Source organism: Lepidochelys olivacea, assembly GCF_965140295.1.
Source record: "Lepidochelys olivacea isolate rLepOli2 genome assembly, chromosome: 6".
Taxonomy (NCBI): domain Eukaryota; kingdom Metazoa; phylum Chordata; order Testudines; family Cheloniidae; genus Lepidochelys; species Lepidochelys olivacea.
The window spans coordinates 57,067,744-57,090,077 of record NC_140416.1 but is presented as its reverse complement, the minus strand read 5'-3'; the positions used below and the strand labels follow the sequence as shown (position 1 = coordinate 57,090,077).

The window sequence follows — 22,334 nt, the reverse complement described above, 5'->3', positions numbered from 1 at the left end:
TGGAATCTGCTTGATCCTGGAAACAAGCTCCACCTACAAGGAGTTCTAAGAGGTGCTGATTTTCCCTCCAGGATTCTGGAGCCTGCATGTCTTGTCATACCTCCCTCATCCTTCAAAGGAATTCACCATACCGTCTTTTGTGAGAAATCCATTGAAAGATGTCAGGCAGAAGGATCATTTTTGGAATGAGGATAGTGACGTAAATAGCCTCACTTTGCCCTATGAGGCCATCTACCAGTAGCAGAAATAAATGGTGGTGTTTACATCTGCAATATAAACTGTAAGATGGAACTCTACAGAATGAGGCTGATTTCACTAGAAAAATGCATTTCTTCTTGAGTATATTTCAGTGCAATATATCCATCTCCCTGCTGCTGAAATGCAGGCTTTTTCTGCTAAGGGTGGAGATGATGATGGCTCTGTTGTATTAACACATGTTGCCCTCTTTCCTGCCCATGGGGATGCTGCATGCTTTTCCAAATGCTTCTCTGCATCGCTCTCGAGTCCAGCAGCTTCTTGCGCTCAGTAAATCGGTAAGTTTTTAATCAATCTTCAAATAATATATACTATGACAGGAGCATAATGTTTTTCACACAGCAGATCAGCCTACTTCTCATTCGGGTCCTACTGTACCACAAGTTAACTCTCCCATAATCACCAGCTCTTTGGGCAATCCATAAGCTGAGTGGCCCATTGTAAATAGTGTCTTGCTAGCCAGAACCTGCCAATCTAAGTGTCTTTCAACTCTAAAAACTGATTATAGACAACCTTCCCATCACAAAACTGATCTTCACTTTTAAAGATGAACCAGGCCTCACTTTAATAAAGAGAAGGAATCCTGGGAGATAAGAGGTGAGTCTCTATCTTATAGACATGAGCGTGGGCCTCAGAAGATCTGGGCTCATTTCCTGGCTCTGCCACAGATTTCACGGGTGATCTTAGGAAACTCATCTTTGTGCCTCAGTTCCCCATCTTTAAAATGGGGATAATACTTTGTCTTGCCTAGATAGACTATAAGCTCTTCAGGGCAGTAATTATCTCTAATATGCATATGTACAACATCTACCACATTTAGGCCCTGATTTTGGTTAGGGTCTCTAGGCATTTCTGTAATAATAAAGCTAGACTGCTGACATCTAATGCAGGAATGGCTTCACTTAAGCAATGCATAGCTTGCCAAGTTTATGGCTTCTTTGGAAGTTCTTTCTAGTGTGTCATTCTAATGTTCTACTCCTCTCCCTAGCAAAAGTGAGCCAAAAACTGAATTACAACCTGATGTTGATGTCTGGGACATCCTGCGGAGAGCTCCTCCTTCTGAGTATGAGAAAATTGCTTTCCAGTATGGCATCACAGACCTACGGGGAATGCTGAAACGCCTCAAACGCATAAAAAAGGAGGAGAAGAAAAGTACAGGTTGGAGAGCTGTATTTCTTCCTAAAATATCTGTTCTTATCTTATTTTGGTCATTGGTGTTTCCAATATCAACATTAGGGGAGAGGGACATGATTTAACTAGTTCTTCCAACTTTTCCTATAGTCTTTTATACTTGAGATGCCTGTTCCCAAGATAAGACCTTCACCAGGTCTTCTGAACTACCTCACTATGACTCTTGGAGATTACACACCTTCCTCATTTTGCTAAATTTCCCCCGACATTATAACACTCTGTTGTGTGCCTTAACCAGCAATGGTTCCTTTAGACAGGAGTGGTCAATTTTATCTTCCGTAGAAGACAAGGACTTCTCAGCTACACCCCAGACACCATGGCTTATGTGATCTAATGGGTCTTGTTTAGACTAGGATTTAAAAGTGGGATGTTAGCTAACATTTTAAAAGTCTAGTGTAGACAAGGCACACTGCCTTTAATATGTTATCAAGGGAAAGCCTAGTGAGAAATTTAGGCTTTGACTCAACATGTGCTAAACTGGTTAAATTACACACTGCCTTATCTATACTAGATTTAGAACATGCTAATTAGCATGTTAGCTAACATCATCCTAGTCTAGATCAGGCCACAGAATCATAGAAAAGGATGGAGGGTGAAGCTTAAGGCATTTGGGAAAGAAAGGTAGAAGGGGGTGAGGGCAGATATGGAAAGAACAGAGCAAGGATTAAGAAGATAAACCAATAGGAAAGGTGATAAAAACCTCCTTTCCTTTCCTGACTTCCTTTCCTCCAGATTAGGCTGCAAAGAAAGGAAACATAGCAAAGAAAAATTATTAAAATCTCCTTTTTGTAATGGTTCTTCATCTCAGCATTCCTCCAGAAACTGGATCCTGCTTACCAAGTGGACAAAGGACAGAAGATCAAGCTAATGGTTGAACTTGCCAACCCAGATGCTGAAGTGAAATGGCTGAAGAATGGACAGGAGATCCAAGTGAGCGGCAGGTAAATTAGAAAAGAGACTGGGAAATCCAGCCTGGAGAGTGTTAGGTCTGGAACAACCGTAGATACCAAGCCATCTTCAGGAAGGGGAGACTATAAAGAAAGCAGGGGGAATATCAGACGGGAAAGGGAAAGATGGAGGAAGACTATGGGTGTGTCATTGTGGGTGCAGTGCCAGTTAACATGTAAAATGACATTCAGTTTGCAGTTCTCATTACTGTTTCTTTTCCCCTCCTTGCCCTGTGCTCACTCTCTGCACATGGAATTGAACATTGTCATCTGCCCACTTAGCAAGTAAGTCCTCAGATTATATCTTACTGTTTCTGAATGTATTTAAGATCCAGTGAGATTGTCCTTCTTGTGATATGGGACCTATCTAAATGTAACAGGACATCAGCTACCGCTGAAGTGATTTTGTGCTGAAGTTCTGTTGGGACATAAGTGGGGGCTAATCAGGCCTCTAGTGAGGCTACATGGGAGAACACTTGTACTGGCTGGCATTCTAGCAGCCATTAACAAGAAGGGCAATATCCTTGTGACACAGCCCTCGCTCGAGGTTGGTTGGGGAGCACTGCCCAGTGACATGCTGGGGGGGGGGAGGGTTGTTAATAGGGAAGCCTGGGCCCTTCCTCTCCACCAGGCTCCAACCCAGGGCCCTTTGAGGGCTATCAGTGATCTGACAGCTTGGAATTCTTAAGGCAACCCTCCCTGGGCCACTTCCTATCACCTCCCTGCAATTGTCTTAAGGTCATCATCTGGGGTAAGGCAGCATGAGGGTCTTCTGCTCACCACAAGGCACCTCCAGACAGCAGCATGTAGCAAGGTCTTTCTTCCCTCTCAGGCAGAAACTGCCTCCTCCTGTAGTATGGCCCAGCTCATTCCAAGGGCTTTCCCCTGCTGGGGTAGTCCAAACACAAATAAAGGGGACCAATGAAATCCAGAGTTCATATGAGAGGGAGTGCTTCCCTCTCAAGCTGTCTCTGCAGCAAGCCCTTTCTTCCCTCCCTCAGGGAAAGATATTTGGACAGTTGTTTAGGGAGAGATTCTACCTTCCCTCAGCTCATCTCTTGTGGAGCTGCCAGTATCAGGTGTGCTCTCTTCTTTGGTCTGCCACCACATGAACTGCTCACCTGCCTTTTAATTCCTCCTCCAAGTGGTGCATTTGCTACAGATGTGGCAGGGCAGGACTGTCTCAGCTCAGAATGGTTCCTTAACCCCTTGCTGCTCAGTGTGAGGTTTGTATACCCCGTCACACCTTGCTGAACTCTCTCTTGTTGTTGTAAATAGTTCTCTGTGTCCCCCCATCTCTCACGAGCATTCTAGAAGCGGATAACTCTCCAACAGTCTTCCTCTCCCCTTTGCCAGGTAGGGTGGCTGGTACAAAGTCCTTCCCACTCCTCTCACCCAGGCCTTCCCTCCCTTCTCGCATGCGCCAGAACAGGGTGGCTGGCTCTAAAGGACATACTTGGTGAGAATTACACTTAGATTCTGTTTGCATTTCTTCAGATATATTTTTGAGGCTGTTGGGAATAAGAGGATCCTGACTATCAATCACTGCTCCCTAGCTGATGATGCAGCATATCAGTGTGTGGTTGATGAGGAGAAAAGCTTCACAGAACTATTTGTAAAAGGTGAGTGCCAGCAAGAGAAGCAGATCCACGCTAATACCATTTATTGTTATGTCCTGCTTCTCTACTCTGAGGATATGTGTACACTACGAAATTAGGTCGATTTTATAGAAGTTGATTTTTAGACATCGATTTTATACAGTCGATGGTGTATGTCCCCACTAAGCGCATTAAATCGGCGGAGTGCGTCCTCACTACTGTGGCTAGCATCGACTCATGGAGCGGTGCACTGTGGGAAGCTATCCCACAGTTCCCACAGTCTCCGCTGCCCATTGGAACTCTGGGTTAAGCTCCCAATGCCTGATGGGGCAAAAACATTGTCGCGGGTGGTTTGGGTACATGTCGTCAGTCTCCCCTCCCTGCCTCCCTCCGTGAAAGCAATTGCAGACAATCATTTCGCGCCTTTTTTCCTGGGTTACCCGTGCAGACGGCATAGCATGGCAAGCATGGAGTCCACTCAGCTTACTGCTGCTGTTGTGAGCACTGTAAACACCTCACGCATTATAGTGCAGTATGTGCAGAACCTGGCTAAGAGACGGCAGCATGAGGACGATTGTGAAAAGGACATGGACACAGACGTTCCTGAAAGCATGGGATGTGGCAATTGGGACATCATGGTGGCAGTGGGGCTGGTTGATACAGTGGAATGCCGATTCTGGGCCCGGCAAACAAGCACAGATTGGTGGGATCGCATAGTCTTGCAGGAATGGGATGATTCCCAGTGGCTGCGAAACTTTTGCATGCATAAGGCCACTTTCCTGGAACTCTGTGAGTTGCTTTCCCCCACCCTGAAGCATAGGAATACCAAGATGAGAGCTACCCTGACAGTTGAGAAGCGAGTGGCGATAGCCCTGTGGAAACTTGCAATGCCTGACTGCTATTGGTCAGTCGGGAATCAATTTGGAGTGGGCAAATCTACTGTGCGGGCTGCTGTGATTCAAGGAGTAAATGCAATCACTGATGTTCTGCTATCAAGGGTAGTGACTCTGGGAAATGTACAGGTAATATTTCCCAGGATGGCTTTGCTGCAATGGGTTTCCCTAACTGTGGTGGGGCGACAGACGGAACGCACATCCCTATCTTGGCACCAGACCACCTTGCCAACCAGTACATAAACCACAAGTGGTACTTCTCAATGGTGCTGCAAGTACTGGTGGATCACAAGGGACGTTTCACCGACATCAGTGTGGGATGGCCGGGAAAGGTGCATGATGCTCGCATCTTTAGGAACTCTGGGCTGTTTGAGCAGCTGCAAGAAGGGACTTAATTCCCAGACCAGAAAATTACTGTTGGGGATGTTGAAATGCCTTTTGTTATCCTTGGAGACCCAGCCTACCCCTTGCTCCCATGGCTCATGAAGCCATACACAGGCAGCCTGGACAGTAGGAAGGAGCAGTTCAGCTATAGGCTGAGCAAGTGCAGAATGGTAGCAGAATGTGCCTTTGGATGTTTAAAAGCTCGCTGGCGCTGTTTGCTGACTAGGTTAGACCTCAGCACAACCAATATTCTCATTGTTATTACTGCTTGCTGTGTGCTCCATACTATCTGTGAGAGTAAGGGGGAGACATTTATGGCGGGATGGGAGGTTGAGGCAAATCACCTGGCATCCAATTTTGAGCAGCCAGACACCAGGGTGATTAGAAGAGCACAGGTAGGCGTGCTGTGCATCAGAGAGGCTTTGAAAACCAGTTTCATGACTCATAGATTCATAGATATTTAGGTCAGAAGGGACCACTATGATCATCTAGTCTGACCTCCTGCACAATGCAGGCCACAGAATTTCACCCACCACTCCTAAAAAAGACCTCACACCTATATCTGTGCTATTGAAGTCCTCAAATTGTAGTTTGAAGACCTCAAGGAGCAGAGAATCCTCCAGCAAGTGACCCGTGCCCCATGCTACAGAGGAAGGCGAAAAACCTCCAGGGCCTTCCAATCTGCCCTGGAGGAAAATTCCTTCCCGACCCCAAATATGGCGATCAGCTAAACCCTGAGCATATGGGCAAGATTCATCAGCCAGATACTACAGAAAATTCTTTCCCGGGTAACTTGGATCTTACCCCATCTAAAAACCCATCACAGGCCATTGGGCCTATTTACCATGAATATTTAATTACCAAAACCATGTTATCCCATCATACCAGGCTACGGTGTGACAGTTGCGTGTGTTTCTCCTTGATGCAAACTCGCCCCCTCTGTTGATTTTAATTCCCTGAAAGCCAACCACCTGCCCCCCTTCGATCACAGCTGGCAAAGGAAATAAAGTCACTGTTGTTCTGAAACCATGCATTCTTTCTTTATTAATTTTTAAAAAAAGGAAGATAACTGATAAGGTAGCCCGGGGGGTAGGGTGGGATGGGGGAGGAGGGGAGGAGGGAAGGACAAGGCCACATTGCTTATTGTAGCCACACTACAAATCAAAACTGTTTGAATGACAGCCTTCTGTTGCTTGGGCCATCCTCTGGAGTGGAATGGCTGGGTGCCTGGAGCCTCCACTGCCCGAGTTCTTGGACGTCTGGGTGAGGAGGATATGGAACTTGGGGAGGAGGGCAGGAGGTTGTACAGTGGATGCAGCAGCAGTCTGTGCTCTTGTTGGCTTTCGTGTAGCTCCACCAGATGCCTGAGCATGTCCGTTTGCTCCCCCATTAGCCTCAGCATTGCATCCTGCCTCTTCTCATCGCACTCACTTAATGCTTTCCTGGACTCTGCCACTGATTGCCTCCATACATTCAGCTGTGCCCTATCAGTGTGCGAGGACTGCATGAGCTCAGAAAACATGTCATCACGAGTGCGGTTTTTTTTACCTTCTAATCTGTGATAACCTCAGATACAGAGATGATGGGGGAGCATAGAAACATTTGCATCTGCAGGGGGATTAAAAAGGGAGAGTAAAATTTAAGATGATACATTTCTGAGAACAAAAGGGAGACTTTTTCACAGTGAATTAAGCAATTCACAGCAGACAGCACATGTGTTTTAGGTACACGGTCACATTTTGCCTTTTATATTGGGCGCCTGCCAGTATGGTGACACATCACACACAGCTGGGCAACAGAATTCGGTTTCCACGCTGCCATGGTAAGTCAAAGGGTACGCGGGTTTGACTTCTGATGCCTTCATAACATGTGGGAATGTTTTCAAACTGCAGCGTCCTCCTTTCCCATAGCAAGCAATGCCGGTTGGGTTTGCCATTTAAAAGGAGGGGCTGCGGTTTTTGGTTGGATGTGCAGCCCTCCCCAGAAAACCTTCTGCAAAGGCTTTCAGAGTACCTCCAGAAGAGCTTCATGGAGAAGTCCCTGGAGGATTCCCGCTCCATCCCCAGACACGTTAACAGACTTTTCCAGTAGCTGTACTGGCCGCAAATACATCCCAAGTCTTCAGGGCAAATCAAACATTAAACACTATTGCTTTTAAACCATGTACGGTAGTTACAAATGTGCACTCACCAGAGCTGCCTTATCCGGATTCAGGGTTGGGGACCCTGCCTTGGGAGGGTATTGGCTCCAGGGTGATGAAAAGGTCCTGGCTGCTGGGGAGAATGGATTCACCACTTGCCTGCTGTGCATTCTCCTCCTCATCATCCACAAAATCCTCCTCCGTGTTGCGTGAGACTCCCCCCTTGCAGGTGTCCATGGACAGTGATGGGGTAGTGGTAGAGTACCCCCACAGAATGCCATGCAGCTGATCATAGAAGTGGTACCCAGAGCGACCATTTGGCTCCTTTGTCTTTTTGTAGGCTTGCCTGAGCTCCTTGGCTTTCACGCGGCTCTGCTGTGTGTCCCTGTTGTAGCCTCTGTCCATCATGCCCTGTGCGATTTTAGCATATATATTAGCATTTCTTCTTTTTGATCAGAGTTTGGCCTGCACAGATTCTTCTTCCCATACAGCAATCAGATACAGTATCTCCCGTTCGCTCCATGCTGGAGCTCGTTTGCGATTCTGGGGGGACTGCATGGTCACCTGTGCTGCTGAGCGCGCCACGCTGACCGAACAGGAAATGAAATTCAAAAATTCCTGGGGCTTTTCCTGTGTACCTGGCTAGTGCATCGGACTTGAAAATGCTGTCCAGAGTGGTCACATTGGAGCACTCTGGGATAGCTCTTGGAGGCCAATAACGTCGATTTGCATCCTCACTACCCCAAATTCGACCCAGCAAGGTCGATTTTAGCGCTATTCCCCTTGCCGGGGAGGAGTACAGAAGTCGATTTTAAAAGCCCTTTAGGTTGACGGCACAGGGTTGCTTGTGGAGACGCATTCATTATAAAATCGACCTAATGCGGCTAAATTCGACCTAACCCTGTAGTGTAGTGTAGGGCTGATACTAGTTAATCTCACAGAAAAGGACATTCTTAACAACAGAAACAGATTCTATTATTTACTGAACAACAAGGCATTTTTCTTCACAGTTAAATGAAGGCAGCAAGCAAGTTACAAGCTAACATAACACTTGAGTGCATCATAAAAGGGAGACAAAACAAACTTTATGACATATCAGATATTAGGCTATTCCTGCAGAGCATTGTGCTCAGTTTTGGTCATAGTGGGTTAGGGCCAGATGCACACCATGAGCCCTTTCTATCTGGAACTGTTTCTGCATTAACATTCATTCAGGCTTGTTAAAATAAAATTACAGTCCCAACCCCTTCCCCAACCTACCTGCAAAAATGATCAACAATTAAATGGTCAATGCTCACATTGCAAGTGTTATCTTTAGACTTTAATGTTAACACCCCATGAGATTAGTGGAGGGGGCAGAGCATGTTACACTTGGTTCACATTTAGAAGACTGTATTTGCAACAAAGAGGACTAGAAATATACTTTACAAATAAAGTTTATCTGGTATATAAGCAAAATATGTTACATAGACTGCACAAATATGTCAAATGGGCCAGGTTTTTAACACCTCTGAATTTGGGTTATGAAGAATATAAATGAGAAATGATTAATCCCTCATTTTTATTCTGTCCCATAATGTAAGAACAGAGGAATCACTAGATAAAATTAATGGTATGAACTGGCATAGCAAATTGTATGCTGCCATATGGTGTGCATTGGTGGGTGCTTTGGAATGGATGAGATTAGTTCACTGCTCCCTAGTTACTGTAGAATGAAAAATGTCTTACCTTAGATCCTGTCCCTTTCCCCCACTAAGATGCAAATGAAGGGACAGGGATCTTAGTACTCTTTGTGTTCCATTATCCAGACCCTGTTTAAAACAGGCTTGTTCATTTCCAGAGCCTCCAATCCTGATCAGCCACCCATTAGAGGACCAGGTGGTGATGGCTGGAGAGAGAGTGGAGTTCGAGTGTGAAGTGTCTGAGGAAGGGGCTGCTGTGAAATGGTAAGGGTAATGTAAGAAAAAAAAAAAACCAAACACCCAGTGCACACTCCTGTGTGGGGGACTCTAGGGCTGACACCATTAGTGTGGTTATATTGTCATGAGTGGCTGGGGCCTGTCCCTGAAGCAATGAGGAGAGGGACAGGGTGGAACTCCACACCCACATGCCTTCAGGGTCAGAAAGAGAGGAACTGAGAATACCCCATCCGCCCACCTAACAGGGTGAGGAGGAGAGGGAGAGAGGCCAGAACAGATCATAAAGTGATAAAACAACAAATGTAAGGGATACTTTATGATGTATCCAGAATTTCTCACCCTATAATTCTAGCATTCTATCAATATACTTGTTTTGGAGTTTTCTATAGAGCCTATTACTTTACGGTCTAAGTGTTGCACAGGTTCATTAGATCTGCATGGCAAGATCCTAATGGACTTAATGGCATCTTCTGCTCTTCTTGTTAAATGGGTTCAGAAGCACTGTTGCCAGTGGTTGGAGGTTTTCTCCCTACACAGGGCACAAGCAAGCACAATGCCTTTGAGGGCTCTATAATAAGCATTAAGAAGTGGTTTCTACATTTCCTTTTGGGAGGTGTAAGCATATGACCCCCCCAGCACCAGCCCTAGGTGGCCAGCTAGTGCAGAAGGGGGCTAACTCCCCATTTCATAGCCACCTATCTATGTCCACTCTGGATTGTCTGTAGTACCCCAATGCTCACAGAGCACAAGACCTAGGGTGTTGGCATCTCCTGCACAGATGTGCAGCACAGGGATACAGATTCTGGCCCTTAGAAACCATTATTGATGGTTGATTCTGAGACTAACTCAAACTAGGGCAGAATAGAAAAAGTGGCATAACGCCATCTTCAGGGAATGTGTCAGGAACCCTCAGAGAAGTAGTAGCAGCTCACAGTGTCAGGGACAGGAACTCTCAGGGGAGCAAGGAGTGGTTTCCAAGGCAAAGGAAAATACCTTCAAGGAAGCAGACACTGTCAAAAGGGGAAGGGACTCTCAAGGGAGAAGTCCGTATTCCTCAGGACAAAAGCCTTTCCTCTCCTCTCCTCGTTGTCATCTTCCCTCTGCACAACTCCTCCTCATCAGCCTTCCTCATTGATTTTGACTCCTGGCTCTCTCTTTCTCTTCACAATCTCCCCCACTCATCCTTGGAGACTTCACCTTCCATGTTGACGACCCATCCAACCCCTTAGCTCCACATTTCATCACCCTCATGTCTTCATTTGATCTGCAGCCCTGGTTCAATTCTCTCACTCACCAGAAGGACTATTCACTTGACTTGGTCTTCATCAAGCACTGCTCTCTCTCTGATCTCTCTGTTGCTGGGTTCCCCCACTCTGGCCATCACCTGGTCTCTTTCATCCTCACCCAGCAGCCTCCCAATTCACACCCTGTGACTCGGCCTTTCCATGACTTCCAATTGATCAGAACTGATGACTTCTCATCTGCTCGGCCCTCTCCTCCCTGTCCTCTCTTCCATCACTTTGGTTATTGATTCTCTCCATGTATTGCTCTTCTCCATCCTGGACTCTTTAGCCTCTCTCTCCCATTACAAGAGATCCACCCTACCCAACCCAGCCCTGGCTCACCCCCAACATTCCTTTCCTCCCCTCCTGCTCTTGCACTGCAGAGCAACTCTGGTGGAAAACCTGTGATCAGGCTGACTTCCTCCATTAGAAATTCATTCTCTTCTTTAGTTCTAACATCTTCATAGCTAAACTTTACTTCTCCAACTTAATTGATTCATGCCCTACAATCCCACCTGCCTTTTCACCATCTTTGACTCACTCCTCAAACTCTCCCCTCTTCCTGTCTGAGAGAAAACTGACAAACTATGATTTGACCTTCCTCTTTCCCTCATTTCACCTTCCCTTCCTCCTTTCCTCTCCTACAGTTCTCTCCTTCCCCCCATTTACAGATGCAGAAGTTTCTCACCTGCTCTCCTCCTCTAACCCATTCCTCTGGCCCAGTAACCCCATCCCATCCCATTTCTTGATCTCTCCCAGGTGCTCACTCTCATCCCCTACCTTACTCTTCTCCTTAACCTCCCACTTTGCTCTGGCTCTTTCCCCTCACCATACAAACATGCTTTATTCTCTCCAATATTAAAATAACCCACCCTTGACCCCACTTTCCTCTTCAACTGCCCCAACTCCCTTTTCTCTTTCATTTTAAAGCTCACTGAACATGTTGTTTGCAATTGCTTTCTGGAATGCCTCTCCTCCAATTCTGCCCTAGATCATCTCCTATCTAGCTTCCATCCCTTCCACTAAACTGAAAATGATCTTACAGAAGTGTCTAATGACCTCTTCCATAGCCAAAGGTCAGAACTAGTACCCCATCCTCAACTGTTTTGAGCTGTCAGCTGCTTTGATACTGTCACTCATGCTGTTCTTGAAATCTTGTCCCCTCTTGGCTTCTGTGACTCTGTCCTCTTGTAGTTCTCCTTCTACCTCTCTAACTGCTCCTTCAGCGTGTCCTTCAGAAGATCCTCCTCATCCCTCCCCCCACCAATTTTCTGTGGGTGTTCCTCAGGGCTCTGCCTTTGGTCCCTTTCTTTTCTCCCTCTACATTTTATTTCTGAGTAATCTCATCTACAAACCCAAATTCAACTTCCATCTCTATACAGATGATTCTCAGATATACCTCTCTACTCCAGACCCGTCTCCTTCTGTTCAAAATAAAATCTCAGCCTGTCTCTCTGATATCTCCTCATGGCTCTCTAGCCATCAGCTCAAGCTCAGCATGGCTAAAACAGAGATTCTAACCCTCCTCCCTAAATCCTCCCTGCAACCTCCTTTTTCAATTACTCCAAACTGGGGGTGTGATACCTAGCTGGATGAGACATATTCACACTAGTGCTGATTGTTCTAGCACACTAAAAATAGAATGTAGCTGCGGCAGTGCAAGTGGCTAGCTGCCCCAAGTGTGTGCCCATCAGAGATGCTATGTATGTACTTGGCATGGCTACTGCAGTCATGTGCAGTGTCGCAGCTAGATTCTATTTTGAGTGAACTATCTTGATCAGAGTTAGCACAAGCATGTCTCCTCAAGCTGGGAATCACACTGCCAGCTAGAAGTGAAGACATATCTACTGTGGACAACACCAGCATCTGACCTGTCATTCAGGCCCATAACCTAATGTCATCTTTGACTCAGACCCCTCTTTAGGTCATCACAACCAGTCTATGTCTAAGTTTTGATGATTCTTTCTGACTAAGATCTCTAAGATACCACCTTCCCTGTCCATCCACCCAGCTAAAACTCTCAGTCAGGTTCTCATAATTTTGTGTCTGCAACTTTGATGACATCACCCCCTCTTTGAATCCCTCCACTGGATTCTTCTCTATGGTATCAAATTTAATTTACTTGTCTTCACTTTCATGGCCTTTCAAGAGCAATCCTCACTCTACCTCTCATCTCTCATTCAGTATTGAAAGGTTGACACCCACCTCTGATTGGCCCATGAAGCCAGGCTTCCTTGCCCACGTGTTACATTTTCAAACAAGCACCTTCATTCTTCCCATGCTGCCCCTCACACTTGGGAGAAGCTCCCCATCATATCAGCAAATCTAATTTGTTATCTTCCTTGAAGTCTCTCCTCCAAACTCTCCTCTGCTGTGAAGTCTACAAAAAACTTGACAACTGTTAGGCTGCTGATGGGCTGAGACCACTGCTGATAATGCTGACCAGCACTGTCTCATTGTTTCCTTCTACTTCCCATCCATATGTCTGCATCCCTTTGTTGTTTCTTGTCTTATACTTAGATTGTACGCTCTGTTCTGTGTTTGTAGACCTAACACAATGGGGTCCTGGTCTATGACTGGGGCTCCTGGGTGCTGGAATAACACAAATAATAATACACCTATTCTCTTGACCATGCAGAGTCAATCATTATGCAAATTAGGTTTGTGAGATTGGAATGAGGGGCATTCAGTTCAGGGAGCCCAGCATGTTCAGCATTTTGGTTTACAGGAAGCTGGAATGCTAATCATGCTTGAAGAAGACACTGGGGAATTCTGACATACCAGTTCTTACATGTTGTCCTCACTTAGTTTCTTTTTCATAAGGAATCCTCTCATGCTTGTTAACAGCTGCCGGCACAAGGCTGTCAGCATTTCCCATAATACCCAAGTCATTCCTAGAGAGTGCTATCTTCCATCTGCCCTCTCCAAGGAAGGAACTGAGAATTTAAATAGACCCCCGCCCCAGAGCTGGCTAGAGTGTATAAATTACTCTGTTAAAAATACATGCGTGTGCACACACATTGTTGTGTAGTGTCCACTTACAGATACATGGTGACAAGGCATGGGGGGGCATTAATCTCTGTCCCTCCCGGAATACCATGCAATTGCTACTCTCTGATACTGTGCTTCAGAACCACTCCCCAAAACAGACCCACCACACAGACTTGATATCTGTGGAATGTGCATTTTATCAGACAAGGGAAAAGGTGCAGCTGTCTTTGCCTAATAGGGAGTAAGCAGTCAGATAGAGATCTCTCAAATACACAGTAACTGAGTTTGAGCAGTTAGGAATACAATATATAACATTTTAATGTCTTTTTTCATCATTTCAGAGACTCAATAAATGCCCCTTTTGTCAACACCTGGACTAAAGGGATAAATGTCATCACCTGGGAAAAATATCAAATGCCATATGGTTACTTTAGGGAGCTGTTTAAGTAGTTTAGGCCCTTCAACAGGGCACTGGGCCTTGGGACACGTGCATATCCCAGTGTTCTGTTACAGCCTTTGGGCCCTTTAAAACTGGGAACTGTAATCACAGGTACATTAATAGGAGCAAGTATGTGACCTATAGGAAGACAGGTATAAGACTTCCTGACTCTTAGGAAGGGGCAGCAGAGACCACCGGTCAGTGTTGGCCTAGTGCGGGGCTCTCCATAGTAGTTGGAAAGGGTTACTAAAGGGGAAGTATTTGTGTTCTCCTTCACCCTCTGGCTGAAGCTGGAAACGCCTCAGGTGGTTATTAGCCAGTTATATCAGTTAATTTATTCTGACTTTAAGTTTGTGTTTTGGAAATAAAGCAATCCCTGAGAAAAGGAATGTAATGAGATTTGTAGCTAGGGTGTATTTTTTCATCCCTGGCTGGTGAATGTGCACACTGGTTGATAGGCCTAAAGTGAAAACAGCTGTACTAACTGCCGTAATAACAGTTCTGTCTGTGTTCTTATATGGCCTCCATGACTGTTGTATCTGAGCATGTTGCAAACATTAATGAATGTATTCCCACAGTATGCCTGAAAAGTATGGAAGTGTCTTTATCCCCACTTTTACAGAAGGGGGACTGAGGTACAGCAAGATTAACCATTTATGCAGGAAGACTGTAGCACAGCTGAGAATGGAGCCTAAACCTTGTGAGGCCTAGTCTAGTGTCTTAATTGTACTGTCATCCTTTTCTCTCTCTTCCCCCCTCCAGTCAGCAATGACTACATTTGTACTTCAGATGTGGTTTTGTTTGTTTTTTTTGGTGGTAGCATACTGTTGCAAAACTAACTGAAAAGTCTGGAGGTTCCCTCTTGAGGTTTGTAGTTTCCATTGTTCCACTGATTGTCTGTAAAGCCCTGTGCAGATAATATAATTTTATATGGCACCAGTAGTGTGCTAGCCACTTAACTAAATAAATGAAAGTAATAATGCAAAATATCCACTACTCCCTCAAAGAAAATTAAAAACAAAAACCACAATAGCAGTACTTATGCAGACAAAAAATAAGGCCAGATTCTACTATTCTTCTTCACGCTAATCCCTTATTTCTCAACTAGTCTTGTTTAAGACACTACTCAATGCATGTAACTTAGGGTATGTCTACACTGAAAGCTCGAGGAGAAATAAATGTACTAGCTCTGATGGAGCTAGAGTGCTAAAAACAGTGTGTAGCTGCGGTGGTGTGAGCAGCAGAGTTGCTTCAAGTACATACCTAGAATTTTAGATGGATACGTACTTGGGGTGACTAGCCCCTCATGCCACGGTGGCTACACTCTATTGTTAGCATGCAAGCTCAATCAAAGCTACCATGGGCATGCTACTGTCTACTTGAACTGGAAAGTACACCTTCCAGCTCAAAGTGTAGACATATCCTAAATCTGTTCTCCATTGTTTAGGCCCTGATCCTGCAAATGACTTGATCCCAGAAACTTCCTTCAGTGGTGCTCCACACGGGAACAACAAAGATGCGCCTGCACATATCTCTTTGCAGAATAGGAGTTCTACTGCTTTAGTCCTCCCGCAGCTGGCACTACAGTTTGTTACCAAACAAACACATTCACTAATCTGAGCTCTTGTATTCTGGTACTGGGGCACAGTTAAGGAAACAAAAAAAGAGCAAGGAATTTCTAAGTCCATTAAAAGCACAAGAGAAAGAAATACATTTTTGCCAAATGAACAAGCGCAAACCCCAAAAGGAAAGAAATGTGAATATACAATTTGTAACAGCACTATCTTAATAAAATAAAAACATGTAAAATGAATTAAGAATATTTGCAGAAATTTCAGGCTACTTATTATAAAATCTTTATGTTATTTGTAAACTAAATAGTAGGGTTGTCAATTAATCGCAGTTATCTTACATGATTAACTCAAAAAAATTAACAGTGATTAAAAAAATGAATCACCAGTAATCGAATGGTTAAACATTAGAATACCAACTGAAATTTATTGAATTGAAATTTATTAAATATTTTTGGATGTTTTTCACTTTATATTATTATTTTTATTACAAATATTTGCACTGTAAAAATGATAAACAAAAGAAATAGTATTTTTAATTCACCTCATACAATACCGTAATGCAATCTCTTTATCGTGAAAGTGCAACTTACAAATATAGATTTTTTTTTGTTACGTAACTGCACTCAAAACCAAAACAATATAAAACTTTAGAGTCTACAAGTACACTCAGTCCTACTTCTTGTTCAGCCAATCACTAAGACAAACAAGTTTGTTTACATTTACGGGAGATAATGCTGCCCACTTCTTATTCACAATGTCACCTGAAAGTGAGAACAGGCGTTCACATGGCATTTTTGTAGCCGGCATTGCAAGGTATTTATGTGCCAGATATGATAAAACATACATATGCCCCTTCATGCTTTGGCCACCCTTCCAGAGGACATGCTTCCATGCTGATGACGCTAATTAAAAAATAATGCATTAATTAAATTTGTGACTGAACTCCTTGGAGAAGAATAGTATGTCTCCTGCTCTGTTTTACCCACATTCTGCCATGTATTTAATATTACAGCAGTCTCAGATGATGACCCAGCACATGTTGTTCGTTTTAAGAACACTTTCACTGCAGATTTGACAAAACACAAAGAAGATAGCAATGTGAAATTTCTAAATATAGCTACAGCACTTGACCCAAGGTTTAAGAATCTGAAGTGCCTTCCAAAATATGAGAGGGATGAGATGTAAAGCATGCTTTTAGAAGTCTTAAAAGAACACTCCAATGTAGAAACTACAGAACCCAAACCACCGAAAAAGCAAATCAACCTTCTGCTGGTGGCATCTGACTCAGATGATGAAAGTGAACATGCGTTGGTCTGCACTCCTTTGAATCATTATCGAGCAGAACCCCTCATTATTATGGACCCATGTCCTCTAGAATGGTGGTTGAAGCATGAAGGGACATATGACTCTTTAACACATCTGGCATGTAAATATCTTGTGATGCTGGCTACAACCGTGCCATGTGAACATCTGTTCTCACTTTCAGGTGACATTGTAAACAAGAAGCGGACAGCATTATCTCCTGCAAATGTAAACAAACTTGTTTGTTTGAGTGACTGACTGAACAAGGAGTAGGACTGAGTGGACTTGTAGGTTCTAAAGTTTTACATTGTTTTATTTTTGAATTCAGTTTTTTGTACATAATTCTACAATTGTTTGTTCAACATTCATGATAAAGAGATTGTATTCCAGTACTTGTATGAGGTGAATTGAAATGTATTATTTCTTTTGTTTTTTATAGCACAAATATTTGTAATAAAAAATAAATATAAAGTGAGTACTGTACACTTTGTGGTCTGTGTTGTAATTTAAATCAATATATTTGAAAATATAGAAAACATCCAAAAATATTTAAATAAATGGTATTTATTATTAACACTGTGATGAATAGCAATAAATTTTTTAATCACTTGACAGCCCTACTAAATAGGGAAGAGTTTTTACAAAAGCTTTATGCCAATGACTTGCTGTGTGACCTTGATCAAGTAGGTTCACTGCTCTGTGCTTCAGTTTCCCCATATGGAAACTGGGAATTATAATAATTACATACACTCTCAGGGAGTGTTGTGAGGCTCAGTAATGTTTGTAAAATACATGGAGATCCTTGGACAAACAGGGTGGGAAAAGTCCAGAGTAACTCCCCTCTTCATGTAGATCCCTCCTAAAATCTCACTTCTTCTGTGATGCCCACAAGTTATGAGTTCATAATAAGTAAATAGTAATTAATAACAACAGTTAAAATGAACCTTAATCAGTTTAATCTTCTGGATTTTCCACTGAGTTCTGTCTTCTCTATGTCAGTCTTTTAGACAGTAAGTTCACTGGGGGAAAGGATTGTATTTATCATTGCCTCCTGTATAACATTCAACACATTGTCAGGGTTAAGTATATAACAAAAATAATAATTAACCCTCTTGTACTAGGAATCAGAATTTCAGTGCAAATGAACTGTCAGCAAGTAGTGGTGTCAGCGCTGTGCCTTTTGGTACTGTGTGAAATGCGCAGTCTTTTGCCACTTAGGTCACCATCAATCCAGCACTGCTGTCCTGTGCCCCCAACCTTCAATATCATGCAGTTGACTTTTATCCTGCCCCAGAAGGGAGCGAGTGAAGCAGAGTGACAATACTGTTTGGTACTGCAGGGAAAAGGATGGAAATGAGCTGAAACGGGAAGAGACATTCAAGTACCGGTTCAAGAAGGATGGGAAAAAGCATTACCTGATCATTAATGAGTCAACCAAGGAGGACAGCGGGCACTACACCGTGAAGACCAATGGTGGGGAGTCAGTTGCTGAACTGATCATACAAGGTAAGTGTGACGTTCTGTACCTTGTGGGAACACCCTACATCCCCCATGTTCATCCTTATAATATGATGCTGTGGTATCTAACGCAAAGTTTGTCATGTCAGGTGTCTTTGGAAGGCTCATGATGTACTGATCATTGTTGTTATGGTAATGTTATAGTATTCGTTATAGGTTGTAATTTCATGTATATAGTTATGATGCTGAAAATGTGTCCTCATGGCTTAAAGCAAGCCCAGGCAAAAACTCTCCAAGAGCAAGGGGACAATTCACACCACATCAGGGCATGTATGGGACAAACCCAGCCCAGCCTCACAGGAACAAAAGACACTGGCCTAGGCAACAAGAAAGAATCTGTTGGACTTTCAAGTGAGTCACCCCCCTTTCTTTGGTCTGTTTGGGACTGCGATGAAATAATGATCACCTGACTCTGAAGGGGGGGGGCAAAGCCAAGAGGGAAGAACGAACACGATAAAAGGGAGAGACTTTGCCATACTCTTGCTCTCACTTCCACCTCCATCTACAGACATCACCACCAAGCGACTGAAGTGCTGATCAAAGGGGAGAGCCTGGCTGAAGGGCAACCAGCCAGCCTGTGGTGAGAAACATCTAAGTTTGTAAGGGCACTGAAAGTGTTAAGATTGGCTTAGAATGTGTTTTGCTTTTATTTCATTTAACTAAATCTGATTTGTTATGCTTTGATTTATAATCACTTAAAATCTATCTTTGTAATTAATAAATCTATTTGTTTATTCTATCTGAAGCAGTGTGTTTGGTTTGAAACATGTCAGAGACTCCCCTTGGAATAACAAGCCTGGTACATATCAATTTCTTTGTTAAACTGACGAACTCATATAAGCTTGCAGCGTCCAGTGGGCATAACTGGAAACTGAAAGACAGAGGTTCCTAGGGTTGTGTCTGGGACTGGAGATATTGGCTAGTGTCATTTGGTTGCACAATCCAAGGAGCAGCGTACATGCCAGAGGCTGTGCATGAACTGCCCAGGAGTAGGGGTTCTCACAGCACAGCAAGGTAAGGCTGGCTCCCAGAGTCGAGGACTGGAGTGACCTAGCAGATCACCGGTCCAGATAACACCAGGGGAATGTCACAGTAAGTTACAGGCAATGCCAGATAATCAGGGAGGTTGAAATGTGCAAGAGGGCTTTAGGTAACCTTCTCCATAACGGGATGAGAAGGTTAGTCCTTATGCCTGGAGAAAAATTAAACTATAGCTGGGGAAATGACCAGAGGCCTCAAGGAGACAGAAGATTGTTAGATCTGCGTGCCAGGTGTAATAGATATCCTGACTGCAACAGGTGCCTGGCTACCAGTCCTGTTAAATACTGCATACTGTGGATTTCTCTTCACATTTCACCTCTCAACAAACAGCATCCTCAGCCCTGGCTCCCTCTCTTCTTTAAAAGCAACATCAACATTTTACTGTACAAACCAACCTTTGACCTGCTGATGTTTGTGTTGCTTCCTCCCACAACTCACAACTCTAGAGAAGAAGCTGGAAGTGTACCAGAGTATTGCAGATCTGACAGTGAGGGCACGGGATCAGGCAGTCTTCAAGTGCGAAGTCTCCGATGAGAATGTGAAAGGAATCTGGTTGAAAAATGGAAAGGAGGTGATCCCAGATGAGAGGATAAAGATCTCTCATATTGGCAGGTGAGTCCTGCTTCAGAAAGCTTGGACAGCATTGGGTATGACACTAAAGTCCTCTCTGGATAGTGATGAGGAAATGAATATAAGCCAAGATCCTGTTCTGGCTTCAGCTAACCAGAGGAAGTTGGAACATTCCTGAGTACAATGAACATGTAGCCATTCCTCCCTTCTGTGATCTGCCTGGTTGTGTGCACCACATGTACAGTACTGGCATGTGTGTTATTCTGCAGGTGTGCATATAGTATGTTGGTCTACATCTGAACAATGGAGCATCAGCCCAGATTCTCAGCCTTTACTCTGCCTTTCATTTTTTGGGGGATTTAAATTGCTTAGAGACCACACTGATGGTCACTTTAGAATAGACATAATCAAATAGATTGATACATTAGATAAGGATAGACAGATATCAGTACCAAGAAGTAAGTCTGTGTTAATTTACTATAGTTTTTAATATATATAGCAGGGGTCTCAAACATGCGGCTCACGGGGTTATTTTCTGCGGCCCGCCAGCTCCCCGCGGCTCCTCCGTCCCCCCCCCCCCCCCAAGAGTTTACCTAGACCGGCTCCAGTCCTGAACGCACCAGGGGCAGGGCAGGCTCCCTGCCTGCCTGCCCTGCCCCCGCGCTGCTCCAGGAAGTGGCCAGAACCTAGGGGAGTGGGGGGGGCACAGGGGTCTGTGTGTTGCCCAGGCCGCTCCTACAGGTACCTCCCCCAATGCTCCCATTGGCCGCCCTGCCCCCGGTGCGCGCCAGGCTGGACCTGCCCCCCAAACCCCTCCTGCAGCCGAACCCCGTGCTGCACATTGCATCCCGACCCCCTGCCCTAAGCCCCCTGCTGCACCCCTCCTGACACCCCAACCCCCTTCCCTGAGCCCCCTGCCAAACCCCACATCCCTCCTGCATCCCGACCCCCTGCCCTGAGCCCCCTGCCACACCCTGCACCCTGACCTGAACCCCCTGCCCACTCCCCACACCCTGAGCCCCCTGCCGCACCCCACATCCCTCCTGCACCCTGACCCCCTGCCCTGAGCCCCCTGCTGCACCCCACATCCCTCCTGCACCCCAACCCCCTGCCATGAGCCCCCTGCCACACCCTGCACCCTGACCCCTGCACTGAGCCCCCTGCCGCACCCCACATCCTGACTCCCTGCCCCACCCTGCACCCCAACCCCCTGCCCTGAGCCCCCTGCCGCACCCCACACCCTTCCTGCACCCCAAGCCCCTGCCCTGAGCCCCCTGCCACACCCTGCACCCCTCCTGCACCCTTTGGGGGCAGGGAGGGGGCGGAGCTGGGGTGGGGATTTCAGGGAAGGGGTTGGAATGCGGGCCGGGAAGGGGTGGGAAGAGCAGGGCGGGGCCTCATGGAAGGGGTGAAGTAGGGGGGTGATCAGTGGTGCGGCCCTTGGGCCAATATACTAGTCCTCCTGTGGCCCTCGTGGTCATTTGAGTTTGAGACCCCTGATATACAGTATATACTCATACACACACACATTTAGATGAGTAAAATTTTCTAAATTGCCTAAAATTACTTAGGGTCCTAAGTCTACTGAAAGCTAATGGGACTTAGGCTCCCAAAGGATTGTTTTGATGTGCTGTCTCCTGAGTTTACAAGGAGGGGGATGGTGAACTAGCCTGCACTTTTTTTGCCATAGTGTTGCTTGAGTTTACAATATCCTTGAGAGGAAACTGGTTCTGTTTGCCCTAGCATGTTGATTTGATACTGGGAAGTTTATTAATGGCTTGCTGTGTGCTGCAGCCTGAATGCCCTCATTCTCTGTAGCAGTGTACCTCCTGACTAAAGTTGAGAGAGTCACATGCTTGTGTATATTTTTCAGAATCCATAAGCTAACTATTGACGATGTAACCCCAGAAGACGAGGCTGACTATTCTTTTGTCCCTGAAGGATTTGCTTACAACCTTTCTGCCAAACTCAGATTTTTGGGTGAGTGTTGTGGAATCTGGTTCCTAATATGTAATGGGAATACCATGGGCCTTCCAAAGAAGGAATTATCCATATATAAGCACTACAGGGAGCTGTGGGACCAAATCATTTAATTGATTATACCAGGAAGCTGTATGGCGATTTCCCTTCCTGATGTATGAACATGGCACATGTATTTTGTATTGTTATAGAGCTCACAGTGTTCTAGGCACTTTAATACATAGGAAGAAATGGCCTCTGCCCAAAAGAACTGACAGTCTAAGGCCCAATCCTGCAAACATTTACATATATGAATAACTATTCATGTGA

General features: G+C 44.9%; 1 protein-coding gene across 1 annotated transcript in view; it reads left to right on the top strand.

The window, feature by feature from the left end:
* Positions 1-22,334, top strand: part of MYBPC3 (myosin binding protein C3) — a 139,420-nt gene that overhangs the window by 43,984 nt on the left and 73,102 nt on the right. Inside the window, exons 10-17 of the mRNA XM_084631960.1 lie at positions 510-533; positions 1,244-1,413; positions 2,255-2,387; positions 3,891-4,015; positions 9,249-9,354; positions 18,256-18,422; positions 19,922-20,087; positions 21,919-22,025. Coding sequence (XP_084488086.1) covers positions 510-533; positions 1,244-1,413; positions 2,255-2,387; positions 3,891-4,015; positions 9,249-9,354; positions 18,256-18,422; positions 19,922-20,087; positions 21,919-22,025 — 998 coding nt within the window. The remainder of the gene's footprint in view (positions 1-509; positions 534-1,243; positions 1,414-2,254; positions 2,388-3,890; positions 4,016-9,248; positions 9,355-18,255; positions 18,423-19,921; positions 20,088-21,918; positions 22,026-22,334) is intronic.